This window comes from Hippocampus zosterae, chromosome 3, assembly GCF_025434085.1.
Source record: "Hippocampus zosterae strain Florida chromosome 3, ASM2543408v3, whole genome shotgun sequence".
Lineage (NCBI taxonomy): Eukaryota > Metazoa > Chordata > Actinopteri > Syngnathiformes > Syngnathidae > Hippocampus > Hippocampus zosterae.
In genome coordinates, this window is record NC_067453.1 from 22,204,168 (window position 1) to 22,217,340 (window position 13,173).

Below are 13,173 nucleotides of genomic sequence, written 5' to 3' on the forward strand. Positions count from 1 at the left end.
CAGAGGCAGTTTCATCCAAAGTTAGCAAATGCGTTGACGACACTCTCGTTCATGTGGCACCTGCATCGGCGATAATGTAGGCCCGCATCCCTCCGTCTCCCAGCCTGGTCCAGCTGGAGACGGACGCGTTGTAGAGACCCTCAAAGTCCATATTTATAACCAATGATGTCGCAGTCACATTATGCAGCAGATCCATTGTCTCGTTCCTGACAAAAAACGGCCGCGAAACACATTGTAACCATTCTTGCTTGCACATGCAGACACCACATAGAAACTCACCATACTATGACAACGTAGTAGAGTATGTCCGAATTGGCTTCGAGCGGCGGTTGCCAGGACAACTCGACCTCAGAGTCGGATAACTTCCTGGCCTGGAGGAATTGAGGGGGCGTGTCTGGAGCTGCGATGTGGGAGAGAAACTGCCCCGTCATGTAACAACAACAACAACAATAGAATCTAGGGAGAACCTGTGGCAATTGAACCTCGAGGATCTTTTGCTGCTAGAATTGAAAAAAATAAAATGGTTAGTTGTCACCCGACCTGATGGAGGAAGAAGCATATGGAAGGAAAAGATGGAGGGAGGAAATAGAGGAATTGAGACCCCGCTCCCTGACTGCTACCCATGATTCCGTCCATCCATCTCACCGTCCTCCAGCGTGGTGATGTTGAGCGGCTCTGTGCTGAAGTTCCCCGGCCCGGCCCGTGTATGCGACTGCACCGTGACGCGATAGCGCGCATACTTTCTCAAGTGGGTCAGGTGCAGGAAGTTGGAAGGGGCGGTGAGGTTGAGGTAGTGGGTGGAATTCCACAACTCCATGCTGTAGTGCGTTATGATGCCATTAGGCACCAATGGAGGCAGCCAGGTCACGTTCACCTCGTTGGGACTGAGCGAATCATAGGAGAGGCTGTATGGAGGGCTGCCCGGCACTGGAAGCAACACAGAAGATTGTCGACTTCCTGATTCTGACGAGACATTTGATTTTTGGAATTTTCTGTAAACCCACCATCCTCCCCAGACAATATGCTTAAATAGTCTGAAGTGTGGTTGCCGTGGCCGAAACGTGTGAAGGCCATCACGGAGACGTTATAGTAGGTGAAGGGCCTCAGGTGCGTCAGAGTGACTCTGCTAATGGAGGTGTTCACTGAATTGGAATACGACCGGTTCTCATAGAGGACCCTGTATTGTTGGATCACCCCGTTTGCTTTTACTGGCGCAGACCAAGTCAGGGTGGCAGTTGACGAGCTGGTGTCCAACACGGTGAGGTTTAATGGAGGGGAATCCGGCTCTGAGGGAAAAATAATGGACAGTCGCCTCAGCTCATGTGACAGACTCATTGCAATAGAACGAAATGTGCCAGAGTGTGACCAACATTTTTCATCACTTTATGTTTTACCCCTCACCCCCAAGGTTATAATCATTAATAAAAACTAAGAAAATAAACTTCCATCCATCTATTTTCTAATTTGCTTATCCTCACAAGGGTCGTGGCTGCGCTGGAGCCTAACCCAACTGTCTTTGAGCAGTCGGTTGGGTACACCCTGAACTGGTTGCCAGCAATCACAGGGAACAACCATTGGCGCCCACCATCACACTGAGGGACAGTTTCACAAGCTTTCAGGGGCTCATTTTAAATGTATTTATTTCGGTATTGCTGATTCTCCGTACAACGGGAGGAGGGTCAAACAGTTGTTTGAGAAGAGTAGTTTATTTTACTTTAGTACACAATATCTACGGAACCTTTTTTCACTGGACAAATACTCCAAGTATTTAAAGAAAAAAATAAAACGAATACTAAAGCTAATTCACAAAACAAAATTCAAAACATGAAAATCCACTAATGAAAAATCCCAAACTATTCAAAACCTGCTTCCCATAAACTTTGAACGAAACTTGTGTGATGACTCACATCGAACTGAGTGGCGCATTTCCCCCCCATGATGTTTTGTCAGGTCCCAGATTACAAATAAAATACAACTCATTATGTTATTGTCATTTACTATTGTTCATGTTCTCTCCTTTCCTGTCAAAACCAAATTTTCTCAGACTCCCTCTCAAGACAAATGACAACGAACTCATTGTGTTCATGTTCATGTTCCAGACACATACCGTCCTCTAAGGTGAAAACCAAGATGCCACCTTCCTGGGATACCAAGCTCTGACCCGCAGCTGTAGACGCCGCCACATGTAGAATATAACCAGTATACTTTTCCAAATCTATGAATGACAGATTACAAAGTACACATCTGACACCCGTGATGAACAGTGTGTTCTCGTAGGATGAGCAACCTACCTGTTATCATTATGCTGGTAGAGTTTGTGACCCACTTCAGACTCTGACCGCTGTGCAGTGCGAGGCCGTAGACGGTGTAATGCGTGATTCGCCCGTTGGGGTTGAGTGGCTCCGCCCAGCTCACAAGTATGGAGGTGGAGCTGATGTTTTGGTAGGAAAGTTCCAGGACTGAGCTGGGGACTACATGACACACATAACCAATAAAATGATTGCTGGAAAAATAATCTGGGATAAAGTGGGGAGCCCGATCGGGTGAACCACAATATATTATCTTTTTCGAGTAATGAGGCGCACCAGATTACGGCGCATTATCTTTGTGAAGCATTGAATATTAAACAGTTTACTCAAATTCTACTTCCTCTCTCCAACCGTGTTCCATTTTTGGGCAACAGCTATTGGAAGCCGGCTGTGTTGTTTACCTTTTTGTCCCACAGTCTGCAATAATATTGTCCCACACGTTAACATGCTCAGCTCGCGTTGAGTCTGACCGTAGCATCAAGGAAGTATTTTTTGCTAGTATGTCATCATTTGTTGACAGATGTCAATTTGTAGTTGGTTTGCATGAGTAGGACTACATTTCCCAGGATTCTTGGTCACAGAAATTCCGGCATGAGGAAAAGATGTATGCCTTCCAGTAAAACAATACAGTAGTGTGGTGATACCTCAAAGTGCAGTACTTTTAGGCTGGCAAACAGTTACGGCAATATACCTTGCTCTCGGGTCTTCTCTGTGATGTCGGCGGCGGGCCCTTCGCCCACTACAGTGGAGGCGGAGACCCGAAACGTATACTCAGTGAAGGGTTCAAGGTCAGACACCAGGTAATAGAGCTCGTCCGTCGATAGGTCCGTCACCTCCTCTCGGACTGTTATTCCTGCAGCATGTCCAGGTGGATAAAAAACGATTAAGACAATCACATCTTGTTGGCCGTTTTGAATCCGGATAGTTGAGAGATTTCATTTGGTATTTCTGTGTGGTACTGTCTGTCCTGTTCAGTAGTAGAGGCTGTACCTGGACTTTCAGAAGCCACCCCACGTCCCGTATTAGATGCGAGACGAGTGGACAAGCGCAAGGTGCCCGAGGTGTGAGTGAGGTAGGATGATTCAGTTGTCAGGTGGTCGTCTGGCATCGTCAGCCAGGGCGGAGGAGTAATGGGCGGCACAGGTGTCGCAGAAAAAGCTGTGGTGGGAGGCTGAAATGAATGGTAGGTATTGCTCGGTGTCTCTGTGACCTTGAGGGCAACAGAGGGGTTAAAATCCTGGATTGCTTGAGCGTCGGTCCTTTGCTCAACGCTTCTGAGTTGAGTGAAGGCCGGGGTGACGCTGTTTGACTGTTTGGGATCAAAGGTCCGAGCAGGCTCAGCGTTCCTCTTACGCCGCTCTGGATTGACATCCTGATCGGGGGCGAGTGACTCACCGTCATAAGCACCATTTGTGTTGGTATTCTGTGGGGAAGAAATAAAAGGTTTAGAGATAATAATAATAATAATAATAATAATAATAATAATGCATTTTACTTAAAAGCGCCTTTCATGAGATGATTGTACACCACTCACAAAGAGTCCTTTCAAAGAACCTTTCAAACGTTTTGAGAACCTCAAATTAAGATGAGATGTAAAAAATATTGTGCTTATTTGTCTCATTCTGAAATCACACGCAAAAGCTGAATATCCCTAAAGTTTTGTTGGTTTTGCAGCACAATCATTCAAAAACGAGGTCGTTTACCAGCTCGCCGACGAAGGTGATATCCTGTAACAGAGTGTCGTTCAGCAGGACCTGCAGTCTGTACTGAGTGATTGGACCGTTTGGCTGCGCCGGACTTCTCCAGTTCACACGGACAGAAATGGCATCTTCTGCGATGGCCACCAGGTCTTGAACAGCACTGGGGGCTAACACCACCAAGGAGGTAGACTGTCAATTGGGGCCATTTTATTTGATTTTATTGTCTCTTTTAAGCTAATTCAGCAAATGCCTTATTATCAGTTGTCTCTATTGCTCAATTCTCAGTCGTCACCTTCAGCCGACGTCCTCACATCCTCCTGAGTGAGCGGACCCAGTTCTCCAGCCGCTTTGGCCCCCAGCTCCACTGTGTACTTGGTGTACGGAACCAGGCCGGTTAATGAGAATCGCATCTCCGCTGTGCTGTTCTCGTACAAATATCCTACGAGCAGATGTGTAATTCAAATTATTTCATTGCTTTTCATGCAGAGTCAATGAGTACTGACCTGTAGGCCCGTACAGGAAGAGCACGTAGGTGAATTTCCCAGTGATGATGGTGGGAGAGTTCCAGGCGAGGGATATCGATCGAGACGTCACGTTCAATAAGGAGAGGTTTTGTGGAGGGTCTTCTGGGGCTGTAATGCACATAGACACATACAAAATATTTTCCCCTCATATATTGAAGAAAACAAAATAACAGATAGAGCATTAAATCAATATTGGGCTCTCGGACCTGCAGCGTAAAGTCTAAAGACTCCCCCCGTCCCCCGTACCTGACTCTGGCATGCGGACCATGGTGGAGGCGATCTGTCCCTCCCCGTCAGACGTGAAGGCAGACACTTCAAAAAGATAAGCAGTGTAGGGCAGAAGCTGATCGACCCCTACCGAGATGGGCACGCTCCAGGCGGCTGCGGGGGGCACGGCAGTAAGAGTGTAAGGTGGAGACCCCGCCGTCATTTCCAAGGGGCTGATGGTCGCTTGAGACAGAATATCTGCTGCATCCTAAACAAATAAGCACACGCGCGGGTAGAAATGGTCCTGGTATTACCGGTAATTTTATTGTCTACGCTGGTGATTTAAGTGAAATGATCCATTTTGACTTAGTTGGTCCCAAAGTTAGTAGTTATTCACTGAAACTCTTTCTTGATCTATCTATGCCAGCGACGTATAGTGACAGTCGGAGCAATTACTGGAAATGTTCTTCCATTCAATTGCAGAAGGTTGAATTATGCTGAGTATGCTTTTCTTCAGACCTTGTGCCATTTTAGTGAGAAGCCTTCGTATTTGTCTTCTTCAGAGACGTTTGCGAGCAGTTTTCTTGCCAGCACGCAGCTAAGACAGGTGGCATGCGCGGAAAGGCCCAGCCACACCAAAACTGCACAATAGCTGAACTAAGTCTTTTATTGATGTTGGTTTGTTTGTTTGATTCTAGTTGTAAATTGGAAGATTAGTGTGATCTCCAAATATTAAAATACAATTATTTATATATTGCATTATTTGTCATTGCTCAAAATACTCGTCATGGTAATCTTATACTTCAAATGTGCCTTAATAGGCTCAACAAAGGTTATGAAACACTGATCTACAAATTGGCAGAGGCAGGTCAATTTTAAAGGGCGCACATTGCAGTGAGGCAGCGTTCCCGTCATGATGTCCTCTGCGTTGACCAGGAGGTTGCGCACCGTCTGGCCTGTGCGAGCGAGCTTGGCCTTTACGGCAAACTTTGTGATGAGACCGTTGATGCGGCGGGGGAGGAACCACTTGACCGACACTGAGGTGTGATTCTGGGCAATGGCGGTCAGGTTGGTCACTAGGCCTGGAGCTGCATTCAACACACACACACACACACACCCACGCACACACACACACACACACACACACACAATTGTACACACTTCCATAGAGCCATTTCTTAAACAGAGAATCATGTGTGTGTGTGAGTACTCACGGGACTCATTGGTGGTTGTGTAGACGGGTTTACTGAATGGTCCCATGCCAGGAGGAGAAGAGGCTGCCACCTAAATCAGAATCAGAATCATCTTTATTGGCCAAGTATGTAGAACACACAAGGAATTTGTCTCCGGTATAACACGCTGTACTAGTATCATCGTAAACAGCAAAATCATTGAACCATTTTAGAGTAACCAGTAGTTTTGTAGTACAATTTTGTAGTACAAAAAGAGTGACTACGTCTGTGACTGTTTAAGGAGTTTATGGCTAGAGGGGAGAAGCTGTTTAAGTGTCTACTGGATTTGGTGCGCATGGATCTGTAGCGTCTGCCTGAGGGGAGTGGCTGGAAAAGGTGGTGGGCAGGGTGCGGGGGATCCAGGAGGATTTTCCGTGCCCTTGTTTTGATTCTTGCAGTGTGCAAGTCCTCAAGAGTGGGTAGGGCGGTGCCAAGGATTTTCTCCGCCGTCCTAACTGTCCGTTGAAGTCGGATTTTGTCCTTTTTTGTGGCGGCCCCAAACCAAACCGTAATGGAAGAACACAGGATTGATTCGATGACTGCCGTGTAGAACTGTCGTAGCACCTCTTGTGGCAGGCCATGCTTCCTCAGCAGCCTCAGGAAGTACATCCACTGCCGGGCCCTTTTCAGGGTGGAGATGGTGTTGACTTCCCACTTCATGTCCTGGGAGACTGTGATTCCCAGGAACTTGAAGGTCTCGACAGTTGACACAGGGCAGTGGGATAGTGTGAGGGGCAACTGTGGAGAAGACTGTTTCCTGAAGTCCACGATCATCTCTACTGTGTTGAGCGTGTTCAGCCCGAGGTTGTGTCGGCTGCACCAGAGCTCCAGCTGCTCCACTTGTTGGCGGTACGCAGACTCGTCGCCGTCTTTGATGAGACCGATGACCGTGGTAAAGGCGCAAAGTTGGATGGTAGTGCATCACATGAACGCTACCTCTCTGATGACATCCCATGAAGTGTACCATAAGCTTCTTTTTACTTGGTTTGGTGACCGAGTAATGATTCTTAGGTCTAATATGTCACGGGGACACATGATTTGAATTTGGCTTTTTAATAGCTTGTATACAAATAGTTTGGTCTGTGGAGTTCCAACCAAAGTTCATCTTTTCCATTGTTACATAACAGTTTGATGATAAATTTGCTTAATACCAGCCTCCAGCCCAAGTTTATTCTCGTACGACCTAGTAGAAGATCCAGACCCACTTTCAAGCAAAGGCCAGAGTCCCCCATAATATAGCTGCACGGTCATAGAAACAACCACTCATGAATCTCCCATCGGAGTGATGCCCCTTCTACCATGTCCAGAGCCAAAAGGTAAGCGGAGCTGCATTGAGTTTTATTGGACACCCAGATGAGTGAAAATTTGTTTATGAGACCCCCGTCCTGCCTCCATCCCAAATACTAGGGCCCCACTTGTTCAAAATCATAGCTCCACCCCCTATTGTCATGGTGGTGAAGTATTTACGAGCCATTGGCCTAGCGGTGGTTTAAAACGGGGTGTGGACCATTCTCCCAAAGCTGGGTCATTTCAGCAAGACAACAAAAAAGCACTTTAAGTGTGTTGTAATTCTTGATCTTTGGAATAGTTTGAGGAAAACGTCATAGATATGTTCATAAAACACTTAATAAAACATATAATCACAGTGTGCCACCAAGGCTTTTACAGGACATTTGTATAAGGGTCAGTGTGGGTTAATGAATTCTCCAAACTATTGTCACTTTGTCACTGTCACATTCATTTGCTCATGTGAAAAGAGCCGCAGCTGATCCATAGCTCTGTTTACCTGATGAATAATGCAATTGGGATCAATTACCGACATTGAGCCTGAAAGAGAGGCCGCTTGCGGGATGAGTGCGAGATGGATGTTGAACACATTCCAGGTGGACTTAAAAACAACCAAACTGTCTGGTCATTCACTTCACTCCACGTATTGCACCACACTAACAGCCGATTGGCACAGAAATCAATAAGGGAATTTTGATTTCACAATTTCAGGGTTTAGTGACTTGCTCAAAGGAAGCATGAAGATGACTAAGATTTCTCCAATAACTCACCACATGTTTTTCTCATGCCCCCACAGATTATATATTTACACTGCAAACATATGACTCGGGACTACAAAACAAATGTAGCAGATGAAAGAACTTGAGACTGAAGGGTGTAAATTCACTTGCGGAACAAATGTTGTCTTTGCACAAGGAACTGAAAACTGAATGAAACCCTGCACTGTCTGGACATCAGTTTAATTTACAAAATTCTGTACCCGATAACATGGTGTGCTGTCCACTGTCGTAACCGCTGTGCCTGAAAGGGTTGAAATGTCTACTATAACATTTTGCGACCCGAAGGCCACAGATGTGATTCGCTGATGGGCAGTGGAAGTAATCTTCATTTAAATGGATCAGAAGAAATGCTCATACAAAGTGACAATATAGGAGTGAAACTAGCAAGTTTTATGTATTGCAGCATTAACATGGACCGTGTCCTCTGTCACAAGTACCTGAATGTGATATGTGGAACCCGAGATGAAATCAGTGAGCAGAGTCTCCGGGACATCCAGGTACTTGGTTACTTGTGTGAAGACGGGATCCGGGTAGGGACACACTTCCTTGTACCTAAGAAGTATGAAGACTTCTCAACTCACAGCATCCCACATGCATCACTGAGTAGACATACCTGATGACATAGCCGTCAATGTCATTGGTATCAGGAGGCATGGTCCAGGAGAGCAGAATCCCGTTGGAGCCTACAGGATGCCCTTTTAGTCTTGAGGGTGGACCAGGAACTGGAGAGCAACGGGTTACTATTCAGTCACTTGGGATGAAACAATTTATGGGTGACATAAAACCATGATTAAAAAAAAATCCAGTGGTTATAGTGTATGGTTCCTGATTATATATACATTTTATATTTCTATCATATCATCTTCAATGATTCCTATCATATATTGTCATATTTATTCAAAGGGTGGCAAATATATATTTATAGTGAATCCCGCTTGGGGTAAAAAATGAGCACATAACACCATCCAGTGAGGGTCCTTGGGCAAGATCCTTCACACTAATGCCTATGACAGCACAGAGGCACTTATCCTGGCTGCTCAGGAGCAGGCCCTGAGCACCAGAGCCATTGAGGCCCAGATATACCACACCAGACAAGACCCAAGGTTGTGCAAAGAGGCACCTGAGAAGATCCAACACATAACTGCAGGGTGTAAGATGCTGGCAGGGAAAGCCTACATGGAACGCCATAACCAGGTGGCTGGCATAGTCTACCGGAACATCTGTGCCGAGTATGGACTGGAAACCCCAAGGTCAAAATGGGAAACGCCTCTGAAGGTGGTGGAGAATGACAGAGCGAAGATCCTGTGGGACTTCCGGATCCAGACTGACAAGATGGTAATGGCGAACCAACCAGATATCGTGATCATAGATAAAGGGCAGAGGAAAGACGTTGTAGTAGTAGTGTAGTAGTTGTAAATTTCCCCAGTGTGGGACGAATAAAGGATATCTTACCTTAGTGGATGTAGCGGTCCCAAGTGATGGAAACATCAGAAATAAGGAACACGAGAAACTCGAGAAATACCAAGGGCTCAGAGAGGAGCTGGAGAGAGCATTGAAGGTAAAGGTGACAGTCGTGCCTGCGGTGGTCGGAGCACTCGGGGCAGTGACCCCCAAACTAGATGAGTGGTTGCAACAGATCCCGGGAACAACATCGGACATCTTAGTCCAGAAATGTGCAGTGCTGGGAACAGCAAGGATACTGCGCAGAACCCTCGAGCTTCCTGGCCTCTGGTAGGGGACCCGAGCTGAATTAGGGAGGTACACCACCCGAGGGGGGGTGAGACGCAGAATTTTATATATATATATATATGTACAGCAGGGGTGCCCAAACTTTTTGCCAAGGGGACCAGATTTTATGTGGTAAAATGTCGGGGGGCCGACCTTGGCTGACATTCTTTACATTGAACAACAATATTGTTCAACAAATTTTAGTAAGCCAGTCTGTTTCACATTTCCATTTTTATTTTAATTTCAACAATCTTAAGAATTTCTTTTGGTTCATTTGAAACAGGTATATCACATGCAACTGCTTATTCACTTGACTTTTTCTTAAACAGAAGTCTCCTGAGTGCAAATTGATTGATTTGAAACATAAAATGTATCACCATGACTTTTCAATAGTCACAAAACCTTTGACTCGAACAACAGGGGAATGAACAAGCAATACACATATCCACAACTGCAAGGATCATTTGAAATATGACATATCAGTCAATATAAACACGGAGTGATGTCTTGTTAACTCGTGAGTGATGCCCTCTAGTGTCTAAATGCTATTACTCATTTAGTGAATGCTATTACTCATTTAGCCACTAGAGGGAAGCAGTACTCTATGAAACATCACTCACCAGTCTACGAGACCTCAGTCAATGCAACACGTGTTCCATTGCGCCCAACCTGCGGGCCAGACGGCACTGACTTTATGACAGGGGCCGAGGGCCGGATGAAATTCGACCGCGGGCCGGATTTGGCCCGCGGGCCGGACTTTGGACATACCTGATATACAGTGTATATAACTGCTATATGTGAATCTGTTATATGAGTGCAGTTCATTGATAAGGTCATCAGTGCCGTATTGAACTACGACATCTATTTTTATCTTGTCATGTGTTTATATGTTCGATCAATTAATCAATCAATTGGAAGTACAGGTATCGTGTACTTTATTTTGATTTAGCAATGGTGTATTTAATCTCTGTTGACCTGAAGTTGCTATACCTTTTTCCCCCCATAGTTTTTTATCATTAGCTGTGAATAATTTCCATTTTATAACTGAAAGAAAGCACTTGAGAACTCAAAGGGCAGCGTTATAAACAGCGACTGAATGAATACGCGAGCGCGGGATTGCGTTTGCATTTCCGCTGATCTGAGGCTTCGCTTAAAAAAGTGACATTTTCGATACTCAGTGCTGAGCCATTCATCACGTAGTGATGACACACTCTGAAAAATACCGAAAGCAAAATATAATTGAGGAACATAATGTCTTTCCCCTGTAGAGGTACCCTTAAAAGGTTCGGCATTTTTTACACCAGCGTACATGTCCTGCGTCTGCACATGAAATTACAATCATTGATTGACTACAACTGTGAGGGATAGCAATCAGACACATCTCGCAGTCTCTTAACAGTTTACGATAAAAAGGTACACATGACGCAAACGGGAGCAGTGCCATGTCTCACCGCTCTCATTGGTGTTGATCGTGCGGCTGACTCCCGGGTTGATGTTTGTTGAAGACGTTGCAGTCAAAGTCAGCGTATATGGTGCGGACGGACTTACACTGTTGACATCAGCCTGAAGTCAATCAAACAACAACACATCATGCTTTGACAGAGATCACCGTCATCAAGATATCATCGACTTTGCGCAATGCAATTAGGAACAGTTTAAGTTGGTGCGAGCGACCGATTGAAATCACTTCCTTGTTGTCAGTTTTGCGATGAATGAGTCACCTTTTTGAGGGCCTCGACTTGCAAAAAGGGGTTCGAGGGATTCTTTGCTGTGTGAGGCGAATGCTTTACGAGGCTGACAAAACTGATCACTGCCAAATAAACATCTCTCTTTTTCGCAGAATATAAAACATAGCATATCATAATTTGTGCTGGGATATTTCTGCTTTAGGCGGGGAAAGCGGTACGTAATTTGTCAGAACATGAGAGGTGATGGGTGCAACAATAAAGCATAAAAGCAGAAATAATGGGCTGCGGCAAAAAAAAAAAAAAAGTGTCAGGGAAAACAACGGCTTGCCAAGCAAAGTGAGTGCTTCAGATGAAAAAGCACTCTCACAAAAGTGCGACAAAGGTAATAATTGATTCTGTTTGTAAAATAAGACATTGGTAACGATGGGAACAAATTGACACAATCACCACGTGGTCACGTCATCAATTGATATTAGCCATTTAGTTCTTGCGCAGCATTACGAACACATACTGTACATGACAAATTATGCTGGTTTATTGATATTGTAACAGAGGCTATTACTTTTTTCACATACGGATAATTGATGTGAATAGATTGTGCAGTTGTACTTCGTATTATTCCAATGTTATACGTTTTAGCGGGAATGCTAAGAAATGTTAATGCGCTATTGTATACTCAATAGGGCAAAAACATTAGCTGGCATTACTTTTATTCCTTATTTTGTGTTTTGGGGATCTGTCGAATTAATTTAAGTGACTCTTGCATGGATGGAGACAGATGGATAGATAGATAGATAGATAGATAGATAGATAGATAGATAGATAGATAAATAGATAGATAGATAGATAGATAGATAGATAGATAGATAGATAGATAGATAGATAGATAGATAGATAGATAGATAGATAGATAGATAGATAGATAGATAGATAGATAGATAGATAGATAGATAGATAGATAGATAGATAGATAGATAGATAGATAGATAGATAGATAGATAGATAGATAGATAGATAGATAGATAGATAGATAGATAGATAGATAGATAGATAGATAGATTGGATGGATGGATGGATTGATAGAACTTGAGTGAACTTACCTGTGAGTGAATGGGAGCCATGCAGAGTGGGAGCAGCAAGATGCGATAAAAGAAGGCCATGACGGAAAGCCCAGTAAAAGGTTTCACTCTCGTGCTGAAATGCATCCAGAGTCAATTCAAGTAATCCACGTAGCTGAAGAAGGTATACAAGCTGCTCTGTACCATGACTGAACCTGTCACAGTTAGTCATGGAGGAAGGGGCCAGAACGACAGTCTTCCAAAAGTTTGTCCTTAATGACAGAAGAATGCTTTAATTCTCTGCTTGGGCAAATGAAACATTCAGGGGTGAGCCTAAGCCAACTCAATAAGTCATGGGATCTATTACTCAGCCGTGTGTGTGTATGTGTAGGGTAGGGTTACATTTTCAGGAGTGGGGGTATGGGACACCTGGTAGCCGGTAGGAACCAGGAAGGGGTGGAGCTTGGCTTGGCTGAATGTGTGTGATACAATTCTGTGTCTGACCACCTTAAGATGTGTGATGCATTGGCTGGGGCGAAATTCCTCATGCATGTGAGTGTGAATGAAGGTCTACTCTACAAAGTACCTGAACATATCTATCACGAGCCGGGTGCACTCTGACTTTCCCCTGATTTGGCTATAGGTTGACTTGGTTATGATC

At 44.7% G+C, this 13,173-nt stretch overlaps 1 protein-coding gene across 1 annotated transcript in view; it reads right to left on the reverse strand.

Moving 5' to 3' along the window:
• The window catches only part of ptprq (protein tyrosine phosphatase receptor type Q), a 33,554-nt gene extending 20,644 nt beyond the window's left edge, over positions 1-12,910 (reverse strand). The window contains exons 1-18 of the mRNA XM_052061387.1: positions 12,555-12,910; positions 11,218-11,329; positions 8,652-8,760; positions 8,476-8,590; positions 5,955-6,024; positions 5,629-5,828; positions 4,780-5,008; positions 4,513-4,641; positions 4,302-4,448; positions 4,013-4,176; positions 3,300-3,732; positions 3,001-3,162; positions 2,292-2,471; positions 2,108-2,215; positions 1,005-1,286; positions 646-927; positions 280-400; positions 61-206 (exon numbers count right to left, since the gene is read on the reverse strand). Coding sequence (XP_051917347.1) covers positions 61-206; positions 280-400; positions 646-927; positions 1,005-1,286; positions 2,108-2,215; positions 2,292-2,471; positions 3,001-3,162; positions 3,300-3,732; positions 4,013-4,176; positions 4,302-4,448; positions 4,513-4,641; positions 4,780-5,008; positions 5,629-5,828; positions 5,955-6,024; positions 8,476-8,590; positions 8,652-8,760; positions 11,218-11,329; positions 12,555-12,659 — 3,094 coding nt within the window. The 5' untranslated portion in view covers positions 12,660-12,910. The remainder of the gene's footprint in view (positions 1-60; positions 207-279; positions 401-645; positions 928-1,004; positions 1,287-2,107; positions 2,216-2,291; positions 2,472-3,000; positions 3,163-3,299; positions 3,733-4,012; positions 4,177-4,301; positions 4,449-4,512; positions 4,642-4,779; positions 5,009-5,628; positions 5,829-5,954; positions 6,025-8,475; positions 8,591-8,651; positions 8,761-11,217; positions 11,330-12,554) is intronic.
• Between the last annotated feature and the right edge of the window lie 263 nt (positions 12,911-13,173).